This window comes from Neolamprologus multifasciatus, chromosome 4 (assembly GCF_963576455.1).
Source record: "Neolamprologus multifasciatus chromosome 4, fNeoMul1.2, whole genome shotgun sequence".
NCBI lineage: Eukaryota > Metazoa > Chordata > Actinopteri > Cichliformes > Cichlidae > Neolamprologus > Neolamprologus multifasciatus.
Window position 1 is genome coordinate 14,184,113 of NC_140442.1, and position 12,963 is coordinate 14,197,075.

At 39.1% G+C, this 12,963-nt stretch overlaps 1 protein-coding gene across 1 annotated transcript in view; it reads left to right on the plus strand.

Moving 5' to 3' along the window:
• LOC146520031 (ras-related protein Rab-26-like) overlaps positions 1-12,963 on the plus strand; it is a 54,372-nt gene that overhangs the window by 39,938 nt on the left and 1,471 nt on the right. Inside the window, exons 6-8 of the mRNA XM_085155704.1 lie at positions 9,429-9,494; positions 10,553-10,609; positions 12,692-12,768. Coding sequence (XP_085011830.1) covers positions 9,429-9,494; positions 10,553-10,609; positions 12,692-12,768 — 200 coding nt within the window. The remainder of the gene's footprint in view (positions 1-9,428; positions 9,495-10,552; positions 10,610-12,691; positions 12,769-12,963) is intronic.

Sequence of the window (12,963 nt, forward strand, 5' to 3'; positions counted from 1 at the left end):
CACTACACAATCCACAAAGACGAAGAACTAAAAATGGAAATACTGCTGAATCACCGACGCCTAATATTACATTTACATAGGAATGTGAATTATTACATTACAGTAGGTGGTTTCACTTTCTGTTATAACACAGAAATAAATGCATACATTCACTGGCCACTTCATTAGGTAAACCTGTTCAACGGCTTCTTAATTCAAATTTCCAATCAGCCAATCACAGAGAAGCAAGGGAGTACATATAAACACGTAGACCTGGTAAAGACGACCTGCTTAAGTTTAAAACAAGATGGGGCTAAAAGGACTTAAGTGGCTTTGAATGGCATGGATGATTTTGCCAGATGGACTGCTATGAGTATTTCAGATACTGATCTACTGTGATTTTACCCACACAAGCATCTCTAGGCTTTACATAGACTAGTCTGAAAAAGAGAAAATATCCAGCAAACCACAGTTCTCTAGTCAAAAGTGCTTTGTTGATGCTAGAGGTCGGAGGAAAATGGCCAGGCTGCTTTGAGCTTACAGGAAGGCAACGGTAACTCAATTCAGTTCAATTCAGTTTTCTTTCTAAAGCGCCAAATGACAACTTTATATTGTACTTTATATTGTAAGGTAAAGACCTTCTCTACACAGATGGTCTCCACAGTCACATGATGTCAATCGAAATACCCTTCTATCCAAAAACCTTGAAACGGAAGATTCGCATCACATAGTTGCTGCAACAAATCTGCAGCGACTGTGTGAATATGAGCCAAAATCTCTTAGGAACATTTCCAGCACCTTGCTGAATCTGAGCTGCAACACATTGAGGCAGTTTAAATGCAAAAGGGGGGTCCAACCCAGTGCTAGCACGGTGTTCCTAAAAAGGTGGCCAATGATGAGTGTGTGTTTTTATGCTTGTTGTGCTTACACTTTGAGATCTTGCTGAGAAGAGCAAGAAGCTTTTACTATATGCATTTTCTTTTCTTTCTTTTTTTTTGTTCTAGATCAATAGAACAATTCAGGCAATTCAGAGGATTTTTTGTTCTACGTAGAGGGACAAGCTGAATCCCATAAATGTTCTTAAAGAAGAGATTTAAAAAGTGGAAAGCAAGATAAAGTAAAAATGTTATATACTTCACTCATATGTCATATACAAGACTTGATGCCCCATTTCCCTGTTAAATTACAGTGTAATCTGGTATATCTCTGAACCCCTATTTATAACTGTAAAATATTAAAGCACCATGCAATATAGAATATAACTTTCAATAAGGATAACACCATGTGTTTGGCTGCCATAATACCATTATGTTAGTGTTTCTGCTGTAATCTCCATCTACAGTATATTGTTGGTTACTTGAGCAGTCTAATGAGTGTTTGCACTCATCAGCCACACTTCCTCCAGTGACAGCAATATTTTACGACAAGCTTTTAATTTTATTAACTTTGCTCTAAAAAATGTCATGTGACTTCTCAATGAGATTATATAGTTGATGCTTGTTGACATTTGGTGCTGTTTAACTGGATTCATAAAGAGCAGCACACTGCTGTACATGATTTCAGCTGCAGTTTGGTGCGGTGTGTGTAAACTTGGAAACGAAAGAGACAAAAGTTAAGGTCAGCAAATGTGTTTATCGGCTCGAGTGCAAAAACAACTTGGAGGAGAGCGTCACTCTTACTCATGCTCATATTCACTACGACTGCTGCTTTTCAAAGCACATCAGTCATCCCGACATGTCTCACACCCATGTTTGCTGGCAGATGTACACGTCAGCTGCTCTTTTATAAACATGAAAGCCTTTCTCTTCCCTGTCAGGCAACAGACGTCAACTTACAGGCCTGTCGTTGTCAGTGTCTTTTTCTTTCTTTCTTCTTTTTAATTGTCAAGTTTTATAACACACCAGTTGCTTGTTAAATTTGCTTTATTCACTAATCTAAAGAGTGTATTCCCTTACAGTCTAAAGCTACCGAAGATGACACATACAATGAGTTATTCATAAAAGCCAACAATAAATGTTGCCAACAATAAAACCACTTTTGTATTATTATTGTTGTTATTATGCATCGCACGTGCATGCAGATTTGTTTCTGCGTGCACGTGTGATAGGATTGCCCCAAGTGTGACAGGATTTCAGTGTGTCCTCCCCGCGTGTCAGGCGGTGACACAGTGTCACTGTTTAGCACAGCTGCATAAACCTCCTCTCAGGGGAGAAGCCCTATTTTCTCTTTGCGCTCCTGTGGGTTGGTTCATTTTGACTCTGCCTGTTGTCTCTTGTCTCTTGTCTCTTGGTGTTACACTCTGATCAAAGCTTGGCAAGAATAGCGTTGTCACCCATAGCAAATCTGCTTAGACAAAAGTGCAGCAGAGGAAAAGTTGGGTCAAACTTCGAGGCTCCTTGAGGATTGTCACCTTCATTATTATATGCAAAGAGATTCTGCATATTGTATTGGGAGTAACTAATGTGTTATTGGTGTTAATGTATGGTATTTATTACACAGGTTTTGGGGCTTTTATTGTCCTTTATTGTGAAAAGTTTCCCACTGCTCCTGATTCCTTTTTATTGCACCATATGTTTCTCTTTCCATTCCACAAGTGACAGATATTAGCTTCCAAAACAAGACTTGGCCCAAACGTGTGCATAGAAACGCGCTATGTCTTTACCGTGAGTATTGTTGTGCTGATCTTTTATTTGACTTAAGCACGGAATTATAAATGATTTGTTCATCATAGACTGTAAATTAAAGATGGTATAGCCACCGTGATATCATCCACTGGGTTGTGAAGTCACATTTTGGAGCCTCATTTTAGCATTAGAGCAGTCACTATTTTGTTTATTGAGTCAGAAGTCACCAATCTAAAATGAGAATTTTGTCATCAGTATCCGTAGACCGTGTTTAGTGCATCATAACATCACACCTCCTCAACTAAAATACATGCATGTTCTCTCCAGGTACTTTATCTTCATTTCACAGTCCAAAGACAACTTTTTATGTAGACTAATAGATCAATAACTCCAAATTTTAGGAATGCTAACTTTAAGCGGTCCGTAAAATGTATAGATTGTATATTCTGAATTTGAGCAGGCTGAGGAATCTTGTGATGAATGCTGATATTGTGAATAAAAAATGACCTCACCACCCCACACTACTGCAGTTGTGGTTTTTAATGGGTTGGTTTGTTTTTGCTGTAAGACACACAGCTAATCCCACAATATGTTAATACGGCAGTAGCATATGTGCGATTTTATTTCTACAGAAGAATTCAAATTTCCAATCAGTCTTTCTAAAGAAGAGAGAGAGAATGAACAGCTGACCAGGCTGGTCCAGTATCCTGGAGTAGTACACATCCCTGCTGTCTCCTCTGACAACAAAAGAAAAACAGATGCAACATCAGAAGTACCCTCACATACCTCTGCCAGTGACAACTTGTCTTTGCCAATGTCACAACGCAGCCGCCAGCAGCTGTGTGCCTGGCTTTATATTTTCCTTCCTCTTTGATATAGATCCTTTGGTCTTCGACTTGTCTTTTACTGTCCTTTTCTCCATCTTTCTAAGAACATCGTTACTGGCTCTTCAATTGTTTGATTAACCCTGACATTTGGCATTGCAGCTGTATGAAATATTTGATAGAAAATAGCAGGTAATAATTTGTTGCCTGGAGCGTTTTAGAAACCAGTGGACATTTTAATTCATTAGAGCTCAAGTGAACAAAAATCAGAGGTGCTATTTATGAAACACGAATCATGTTTCTTGCTCATTTTGACTGGGTTGCTTACAAACAAACAGAAAAGCACACCAAAAACAAAAGAATCCAGTTCCATCTGATTTGTCACATAATTTATGGACTTTTTAATGTCAGAAAAACAAAGAGAAAATGTATTACCTCCTCTCACGCCACGCCACGTTCTCACTGACATTTGGTTCCCTGAGCGTTTGGCCAGAGATCCTGGTATTAGTCTTGAATAAAAGATGAAGTGAGCCCTGAGACTTCCCCAGCAGCCGCTGACAATATTATTTGGAAGCTGGTATTTATCTGCTTAATATTTAATTAGATAAATAAAGGGATTCTTTTCAAAAAATGTTGCACTACCTGCACATCTGCCCTGATGCTGGTAAGAACTAATGATAAAAGGTGCTTAATGTATGTAATGTTATTATTTTGTATTTATTGATTTAAAAATTGACTTAATTATAGTATAAATTATGTGTGTAGTCACACTTAGAGTGCTTTGTTTGCTGGAAAAAAATAGATTTATTAAAGTATACGAGGCAACAACAGAACATTTTGTTTTTTCACTTTCTTTTACTTTCAGTTGCACTAAAATTGCTTTCAGAGTATCTACCTAAAAAGCTTGTGCTAGTCTTCTTTCTTTTCTATGTTGTTCTATGTCTAATTCCCTTAATCTCTACAATGAAAGTAAAGCCACTATAGCCACAAGAATTTGTTTTATGCCCAGTTAAATTAACTGCTATTGTCCTTTGAGTCTGTTTTAATATTTTATTATTAGCTTTAGCCCCAGGCATTAGCAGACTACTCCTGCTAACTAAAAGTGATTTGGCAATCATAAACTGGAATCCTTTGTAGTTTTTCCAGCTGTTTTTTTTTTATTGAGTGATGTGCTGTTACAGTTGTTACAGTTAAAAGCTCTTGTTGCATACAGTTAGGACACACTATTTGCCTTGAACGTTGACCTTCTTGTTGTAATGTTTAGCTTCCACTGAGATTTGTGGGTCAGAAAAGCTCAACTTGCCTGTATCCTGTAGCCAGATGCAGTAGGACTTTCTGGTATTCTTGGAATGCATTTCACATACTGGATACTAAATCACATTTTCTGGAATACTAAATGCTATGTTAGTGGGACTAGAAATGCACCTAGAATCTATTGATTTGCCACATTGATTCATTTTGTTTTCTGCTGCATCATTGCATGCATATTTCCTCTGCTGCAATGAAAACACAAAAGAAGACTGCAGTTCTCCAGGATGAAAGTGACAAGTGGCATCATGATCAATGATTACATCCGTGAAATGACCCATGAGGCGATGTGCTATGAACAGCCAAATGATCTAATTACAAGCTATGGTTCATCACCAGTAATCACAGCATATGGAGAGAATCACTCAGAGGCAGGCTGTCAGATTTTATCCTGCAGAGGGTTGCTTGTAGTTGTGGGAGGATGAAAGTTTGCATGGCTGGGAGGTAGATAACAATAACCAAAGGCCAAATGTATGATCCAATATTTTGATAAATATTGAACAGAGGTTACATCATACAAACATAAGCGACTTTCGAGGGATGCACAGAATTCAAAGATGCATCATTTTCAGAGACAAGCAGTTGTAGCAGCTGACCTAGCTAAGCCATATGTGAAACCTTGACAAAAAGTTGAATTATACATGAAGCAAGTGATTAGCTACATGGAAGGTGTTCCTCTGAAACATTTTCCCCCTCAGCACTATGCTGAAGATCACTGGTGATGCAAATTCAAATCCAACCCAGTCTTTTTTATCTTTCTTAAAATAGCAAAGGGCTCAGGGCTCTGATTAAAGAATCTTGGAGCCACCATCAGGTTGCTCAAATCACCAGACCTCGCTGACCTCATTAACTCTGAATCCCATCAAAACACAAATGAGATTCAGCATTGATTTTGAGACAACCCATTAAAGTAGAGTACTGGTGAGATGACAAAGGCTGTACAGGTGAATGAAGGGAGTCTACACAGTAGTTTCTTTAAAAATGGCTCTTGTGTACAGATGTAGCTTAAATAGCTTTCACTCAGTTTACCAGTTCCCACAAAACACTATTTGAAATGTAAGACTAAATCTTTTTATGTATGTCCCAAAAGGAGCTGCTTGGCCATGAAGAGCCGTACCATGAAGCTCCTGGCTCCCATCTTCTATTTTTTTTTTCTTTCTTTCTTTTTTGTGCTGATCTTAGTGCAAGTGGAGTTTTGGAACTGTACAGTTATTGAGTCAACTGAGCATTGGGGACTTTTACATAGTATACGCCTCAGTACTTGTAATCTTACATGGTCTTCCACTTTGTGGCTGTGTTGCTGTGTTTCCTAAACGTTTCTACTTTGCAATAATACCACTTACAGCTGATCATCTGGGATCAGAGAAGGAAGGGAAGAAATTCCAGAAACAACAAGTCAACATCTGAATTCAAAGATTAAGAAATTTGGTTCGTTTATTATAGCTAAGATATTTTTGGCTTTTGACTCAATGTCAGGATATTCCAGAAAAATATTGAGTATAGACAGTCGATTTAGAAAAATACAACAATAGATGTTCTCCTCCCCCTTTTGAGGTGCCTATAGCTCAGGAGAATAAAGCTGGTCATCTACTAATTGTGAAAGGTTGGTTGTTCAACTTCTGGCTGCTCCACTTGCCAAAGCTTTCTTGGACAAGATACTGAACCTCGAGTTGCTCTCTGATCCGTTCAGTGGGGTGTGAATGTTAGTTAGAAAGCTCTTAGGCAGTGGCTTGTGTGAATGTGGCAAGCTGTATAAAGCACAAGTGCTCCAGTAGAGTAGAAAAGCTCTATATAAGAATAAGTCCATTTATCATTGACTCATTAAAAAGTGGACAGTATGGTGGGATGGCAGTAGAGTGAAATCCACATCTTTTTGAATGCAGCTGCACATGTGAGCCTGGTCATGTTCTATTTCCAGAAGCACGTTGGTCACAAGGTGAGGCAGGCAACTGCTGTATCCAATGAGAGGAGAGACCTGACCTCCCTTAGGGGGCCCTTAGTTTACTTTGACTTTTAATATTCGTTAATTGAGCTAACAGAGCAAGCAAGTGTGTTTAGCTCTGCTGGCCATGATGCGACTGAATCTAATGTGGGCATTGCTGGGAGTCAGAGATGAGTAACTGGTTTATTAGCATATCTAACAGGCTGAAATATAATAGAGGGTGATGGTTACAGTATTAACACTTTTTTAACCAGTATACTTAGTCTTGAGCATTGTTGCTGAAGTAAACATGGTTTCTTCCATTCTTCCAGTCTTACCTGTCATTTTGTAGGACTTTTGGTGGCGGTGCTGTCATGTTATTTATAATGAGCTCTAGTTGGAAGGCTCCCCTGTGAATTTTCACCACTGTCTGTTTCACTACTGTAGCTTAAACTGATGGGAATAATTATGAGGTATACACTAGAGGGACCAATTCTTAGTTGGCCTCATTCAATATGATAATCTCACCTTATATAATTTGAAGTTCATTTAATATACTGGATGTAATCTCATTAAATATGATTTGAAGTTCACTTAATATGCTACATGTATCCTCTGTGGGAAAACTACTGTAGCTGCCTTTATTGTGTGCCTTAGTGAGTGAACTCTGTTTAACCCTGTGCCTTAAGAATTGCAAGCCTTATTTGTTGGCCCCAGCACAGTAGACAGGCCTCGGAGGAAGGCTGTCATACAGTCAGTGGGCAGAACACACTGGGAAGCATGCTGAACATATTGGGAGTTCCCAACCCTCATGGGAGCTGTTGTGTAGTTGCCATGCTGAATGCAATGGTAAGGCCGAGTTATGCCTGATTAGTACTCAAATATTGTGAGAAGACCAGTCTTCTTATTCCATGGTGGAGGAATTTTTCAATCATTTTTGATTTTTCTAACAATTCATATCATAATAGTCTACAATTCGTGTTTGCAGAAGGCTACCCAGATGTATTCTGAATGTCTTGATACAATTTAAAACACATATACTCTCTGTGTGATATATATCTTTGCGAGACATAAATAACTTAATTCAAATTATTTAATAGACTAGTCGCTACCTGTCCCCTCAGTCATGGCCTCTTCATGCTTATCATTATCAGCAGTGTCAGATGGGTTTATCTGCTGCTCCAAAGCTACCACAAAATTCTATTATAAGGGAGTTATTCAATATCACATAGATCCTACTGGAACCTTTAAATTAAGGTTTTTTTTTTAACTTAAAATGGTAGGCCATCTGTGATTCATCTTGTACCTACTGGGCTGCGCAAAATAAACTAGGCTAATAACCTCAGTTATATGTATTGGTATTATATCAAACGTTGTACTAGCCTTGTAGCCTAAGCTGATAACACAAGATTTCATCCACATTTCCTCGTTCCCAGCTGCAACTGGGATCTGTCTTCTGGTAAACAGGTCGGTTCACATAGCATATTTGACAGCATCTATCTCCAACATCCCTATGAGAAATTCCTCAGATGATAGAATTCATCTGATTTACTATGATGCTGTTAGATGAATGGAGATAGTGGAAAAAATAAAGTAGTTGTCACAAGTATTTTTCCCACTCATCCGTCTCAAAAGAGAGGTGAACATAAACCAGCCCATCAGGAATCAGCCCGACTGTCCTGATTAGTCAGCTGTCCCTGCATATTGTGACTGATTAGGATTCACATATCGTCTGTGCTTGTGTACAATATATTTGTTGTGTTGTTTTTTTTTCTTTGTAACAAAGAAATCAGAGCCAGTGTCTCCTGTCTCCCTCTGCCTTTTGCTTGTCCTTCGTCTGTCTCTCACTCACTTTGCTTGCTTAAGGTTTGACGTCCCAGGATCACTTTGTTGTCGCTTTACTGTTCCTTCTGCTTCTTTTCTTAGGTGACTCTGCTTTTATCAGGAGAAGCTCAATAAACTGCATTGCAACAAACTCTGCTTTTCTCCAAAAACCTGAATTTTTGTTTTAGTGTTTTTCCTTTTAAAAGACGTCAAAAAAGCTGAATCCAAAATTGGGGAGACAAAGTTTATCGTTTAGGTTCCAGATTTTTGAATAAACAAAACTGTTGCATACCAAGAAGTCACATCAAGGCGACACATACTGTTTATAGTGGATTTACATTAAACCTGCTTATAGTTTCCCTTGGCCATATGCTGGCACACAGAGACGCTGAGAAATTCCTTTACAAATGCAGTGTCATCAGCAGACTTAACTGTAGTTGTCTGAATGGGTCCACTAAAGAAAAAAAAGGATTGATCACCTGCAGGAACTTATGCAGAATAACACGCTGTGGGTACAATTAGGCATTGTGCTGAGACGGCGGGTAATATTTCAGCAGCTGTTTGTTTGAGCTAACTAATTGCTCATTAACAGTGAATGGACGGTTCAGCAGCTGTCGAAGCTCACACAGTAAGAAGGGCTGTTTGTTCCCCTGGATGACTCTATCTCTCCCCACGGCACATATTACAGTTAAACCACGATGCAGCTGATTTTAACTGATGGTGATATTTTTTGCAGTCTTACTATACAGTTTGTTAAAATCTTAAAATATTGCGATTCCCCAGATCCTCTGTCCTCTTTCTTTACCCTTTATTTTTGTCACTCTTTGTGATTAGATTTAATGTTTAAGCTTGTCCTTGCAAAGTCCCAGACAGGGTTTGCTTTTTCTGAGTCCTTCCATATGCATACCACACATTTATCCTTGTCTCTTCTTTTCTTGTGTTTATCAGGCATGGCTGACTGAGATCCACGAATACGCCCAACAAGATGTAGTGCTCATGCTGCTTGGAAACAAGGCAAGGCACTGAAATTCTTTCATAGCGGTAACAGGTTTTTTACACATGCATTGCAATCCCAAACTTTTCTAGAGATTACCTGAGTGAGATGCCAGCTCACATGTGCAAAACCCATCTGACAGGGATACAATAGTGGCACAGATAATTGCCCTTTGGATACACAGTGAGTTGGCATGTGGAAATACTTTAAATACATGTGTTACATGTTTGAAAGGACAGCTTTGGGCAATAATCTGACCTGATTTGTGCTTAAATGTACTCAATCTGACACTCACAGAAGTCCCATCATTTTTATACATACCCATTACTGTGGCACCTAATGTAAATTCTTCCACTATCAAGTTAGCACCTGACAATGGATTTATAGCCTTTAATAGGGCTTGGAAGTGAGGGACAAAATAATGCACACTTAATTTTTGAACTGGATTTTGTCTTTCATGGGATTTGTTAATAGTGACAAATACCAAAACACACACAAAAAAAGTTCTCTAATGTTGCATCTAAGAAAATTAAGAAAAAATAATTATCGTTGTATTTCTAAGTATCAGTAATAATTTGCTGCTCCAACAGACGCATGCTTAGCATCAACTGATGTCTGTGCTTGAGCACAACTACTTGCCAAAGCTGTTTGAAGCTCAGTCAGTTGATTATTGGTGACATTTGCTTAAAAACCTGTTTTTTTATGTATCCTTTATTTAGCCATGAGGGTCCAGTTGAAATACAACATCTCTTCTGCCAAGGAGTCCTGAGTCATTCTGTGTGCGCACACATCTAATAACTGTCAATCAAATTTGCAAATATTAGCGAAACACATTTTCTGGAACTGTCATTCTCTCTAAGCAGAGAACAGATGTCTCTGGCTCAGAGCTCTGTCTACTTTCAGTCACCTAACACGCCATAACAGCCTTTTAATAGCATCCCGAGACTCCTTAGCTGCCATCGGATCAGAACGGGGCTTATATATGGCAAAAAGCCTGCAATTGGTGAAAGCATATTTGGCGTCGATGCTGATGGTTGCTTGATGCTGGAATGTGACCTTGTTTTTCCTGTCTCATCAGGCTGATGCCACTCATGACAGGGTGGTGAAGAGAGAAGATGGTGAGAGACTTGCTAAGGTAAAGAACTAAGATGCATGGGGATTTGTTTAGCTGTGTCAGAGTCTGAAGGTCCACACAATATAAGCAGAAGTTTTGCCCCAATCTTTTTCTAAACAGTGAAGACATTAATTTTTCTGTATATGTGCTTTTCCAAAGGGATTTATATGGCTGGAGATCCGTTTGCATTCTCACTCCTGCTCTTTATCTGAGATTTCCTTCTGCTGTTAGAAAACGGAAGATAAGACTCGGATGTGTTTTCTCCCCCATAGATAATAAAAATGTGATAGTCAGTATTTACTCTGTAGAATTGTGTCTTATGGCTCATCGTGTTTTATGAGCTTCTGCATAACATGTATCGACTGTCAGTCATCCCCAGTTTTATAGCTCTTTCTTCAGTGTGACTGCAAATCCTTGCAGTGCCTCAAAACCAAGTGCACTGAAAAAAAAGGTAAACTGCCAAGCAATTCTTTTTAGAAATGGCAGCAATAAAGTGCCAATAAGTGACTCGGGACTCAGCCTGGAAGGAAAAAGACACATCAGTTATCATCTCTGTTTGCTGATACAAATTTGCCTGCAGAGGGAAAGCATGAAGACAGCACCGAGCTGGATTATCTACAAGTGAACAAGTGTGAAGCTGCTGGGCACTACATTTTTATACAGTTTTTATCCACCAGTCACAATTTGTTCTTTCAAGCTTAATCCTGCTGTGTTAACTTTTTATACATACACTTATAGACCATTTCATGAGGTTTCTTATTAACACAAATATCTAATGCGACTCAGTACATTCAGGCATGTAGACATTGTCAAGACAAAGTTCAAACCGAGCATCAGACCGGTAAAGGAAGGTAACTTTGAGGCATGGTTGTTAGTGTGTTTTCAGAAACTGCTGATCTACTGGAATTTTACCACACAGCTCTCTCTAGAGTTTACAGAGAAAGGTGTGAAAAAGAGAAACTATCCAGTGAGCGTTATCTTAGGAGGGCAACAGTAACTGGAAAAAAAACACTTGTTAAAACCAAGGTATGCGGAACAGAATCTCTGAGTGGACGGCATTGTGAAATTTGAAGTAGATGGGAATGGGAAACTGAGGCTACAAATTTTACAGGCTGACCAAAATTGGACAGCAGAAGATTGGAAAAATATTTCCTGGTTTGAGTCTTGATTTCGACTGCAACATTCATTTGGTAAAAACAAAATGGCTCCTACCTTCTATAACCATTCAGGCGTCTGTTGGTGTAGTAATGGTCCACGGGATATATTTCAGCACATTTTTAATTCATCCATCCATTTGCTTCCGCTTATCCTTTTCAGGGTCGGTGGGGGCACTGGAGCCTATCCCAGCTGTCTTAGGGCCAGAGGCAGGGTACACCCTGGACAGGTCGCCAGTCTGTCACAGGGCTAACACATAGACAGAGACAACCAATCACACTCACATCTAATTTAGTGCTTCCAATTAACCTAACCCCTCTAACTGCATGTCGTTGGACTGTGGGAGGAAGCCAGAGTACCCAGGGAGAACCCATGCAAACTCCACCCTGGCCTGAACTCAGGACCTTTTTGCTGTGAGGCAATGGTCCTAACCACCATGCCACCTGTTTTTAATCAAATCAAGCTTCTTCTTTTTTTTTTTTAAACAGCACAACCTACCTGCGTGTTATTGCTAACCATATCCTGCCCATCTTCTGATGGCTCAGACTGGTTTTTGGAACATGACAATGAGTTCACTGTGTTCAAATGGCTTCAAACGTCACCAGATCTCAATCCAATAGAGCACCTTTGGGATATGGTGGAACAGTGGAAGACAAATCAAAATTTAGGAAGTTCAGACCTTAGCAATGTTTCAATGCAGCACATGGCTGAATGTTTGCCATAAATGGCAAACAGATTAATGGACAGGTTTGCAGTTTATTATGACTGTAAACATCTTTCTCCAGTGTCTTGAGCTCCTCTGCTCAAAGCTGCTTCTTAAAAAATTAAGAAAGAAAATATTATTTTTTGAGGTAGGAACATTGGGGATTTTTCTAAGTTTTAGTACAAACATCACAGAGAGCACAAAAAAAGCACTTTGCATTAAGATTCACTGCTTTGGCTCTGCAGGAATTCGGAGTTCCCTTCATGGAGACCAGCGCCAGGTCAGGCCTCAATGTAGAGCTGGCTTTCACTGCTGTGGCCAAGTAAGTGTATTTCTCTTTGCAAGTGTCAGGGATTATATAAAGGATATATGAATATAAAATGTGTTTTTTAATTTAAAACGTTTAGTATTTTCATATAAACACGGACATCAATGTGGAGTCAAAAAGATTTGTTACTCGTGTAAATGCTTCCTTGAAGTTGCAAATGTTTCAATAAAGATCTCAAGTACAGATTTA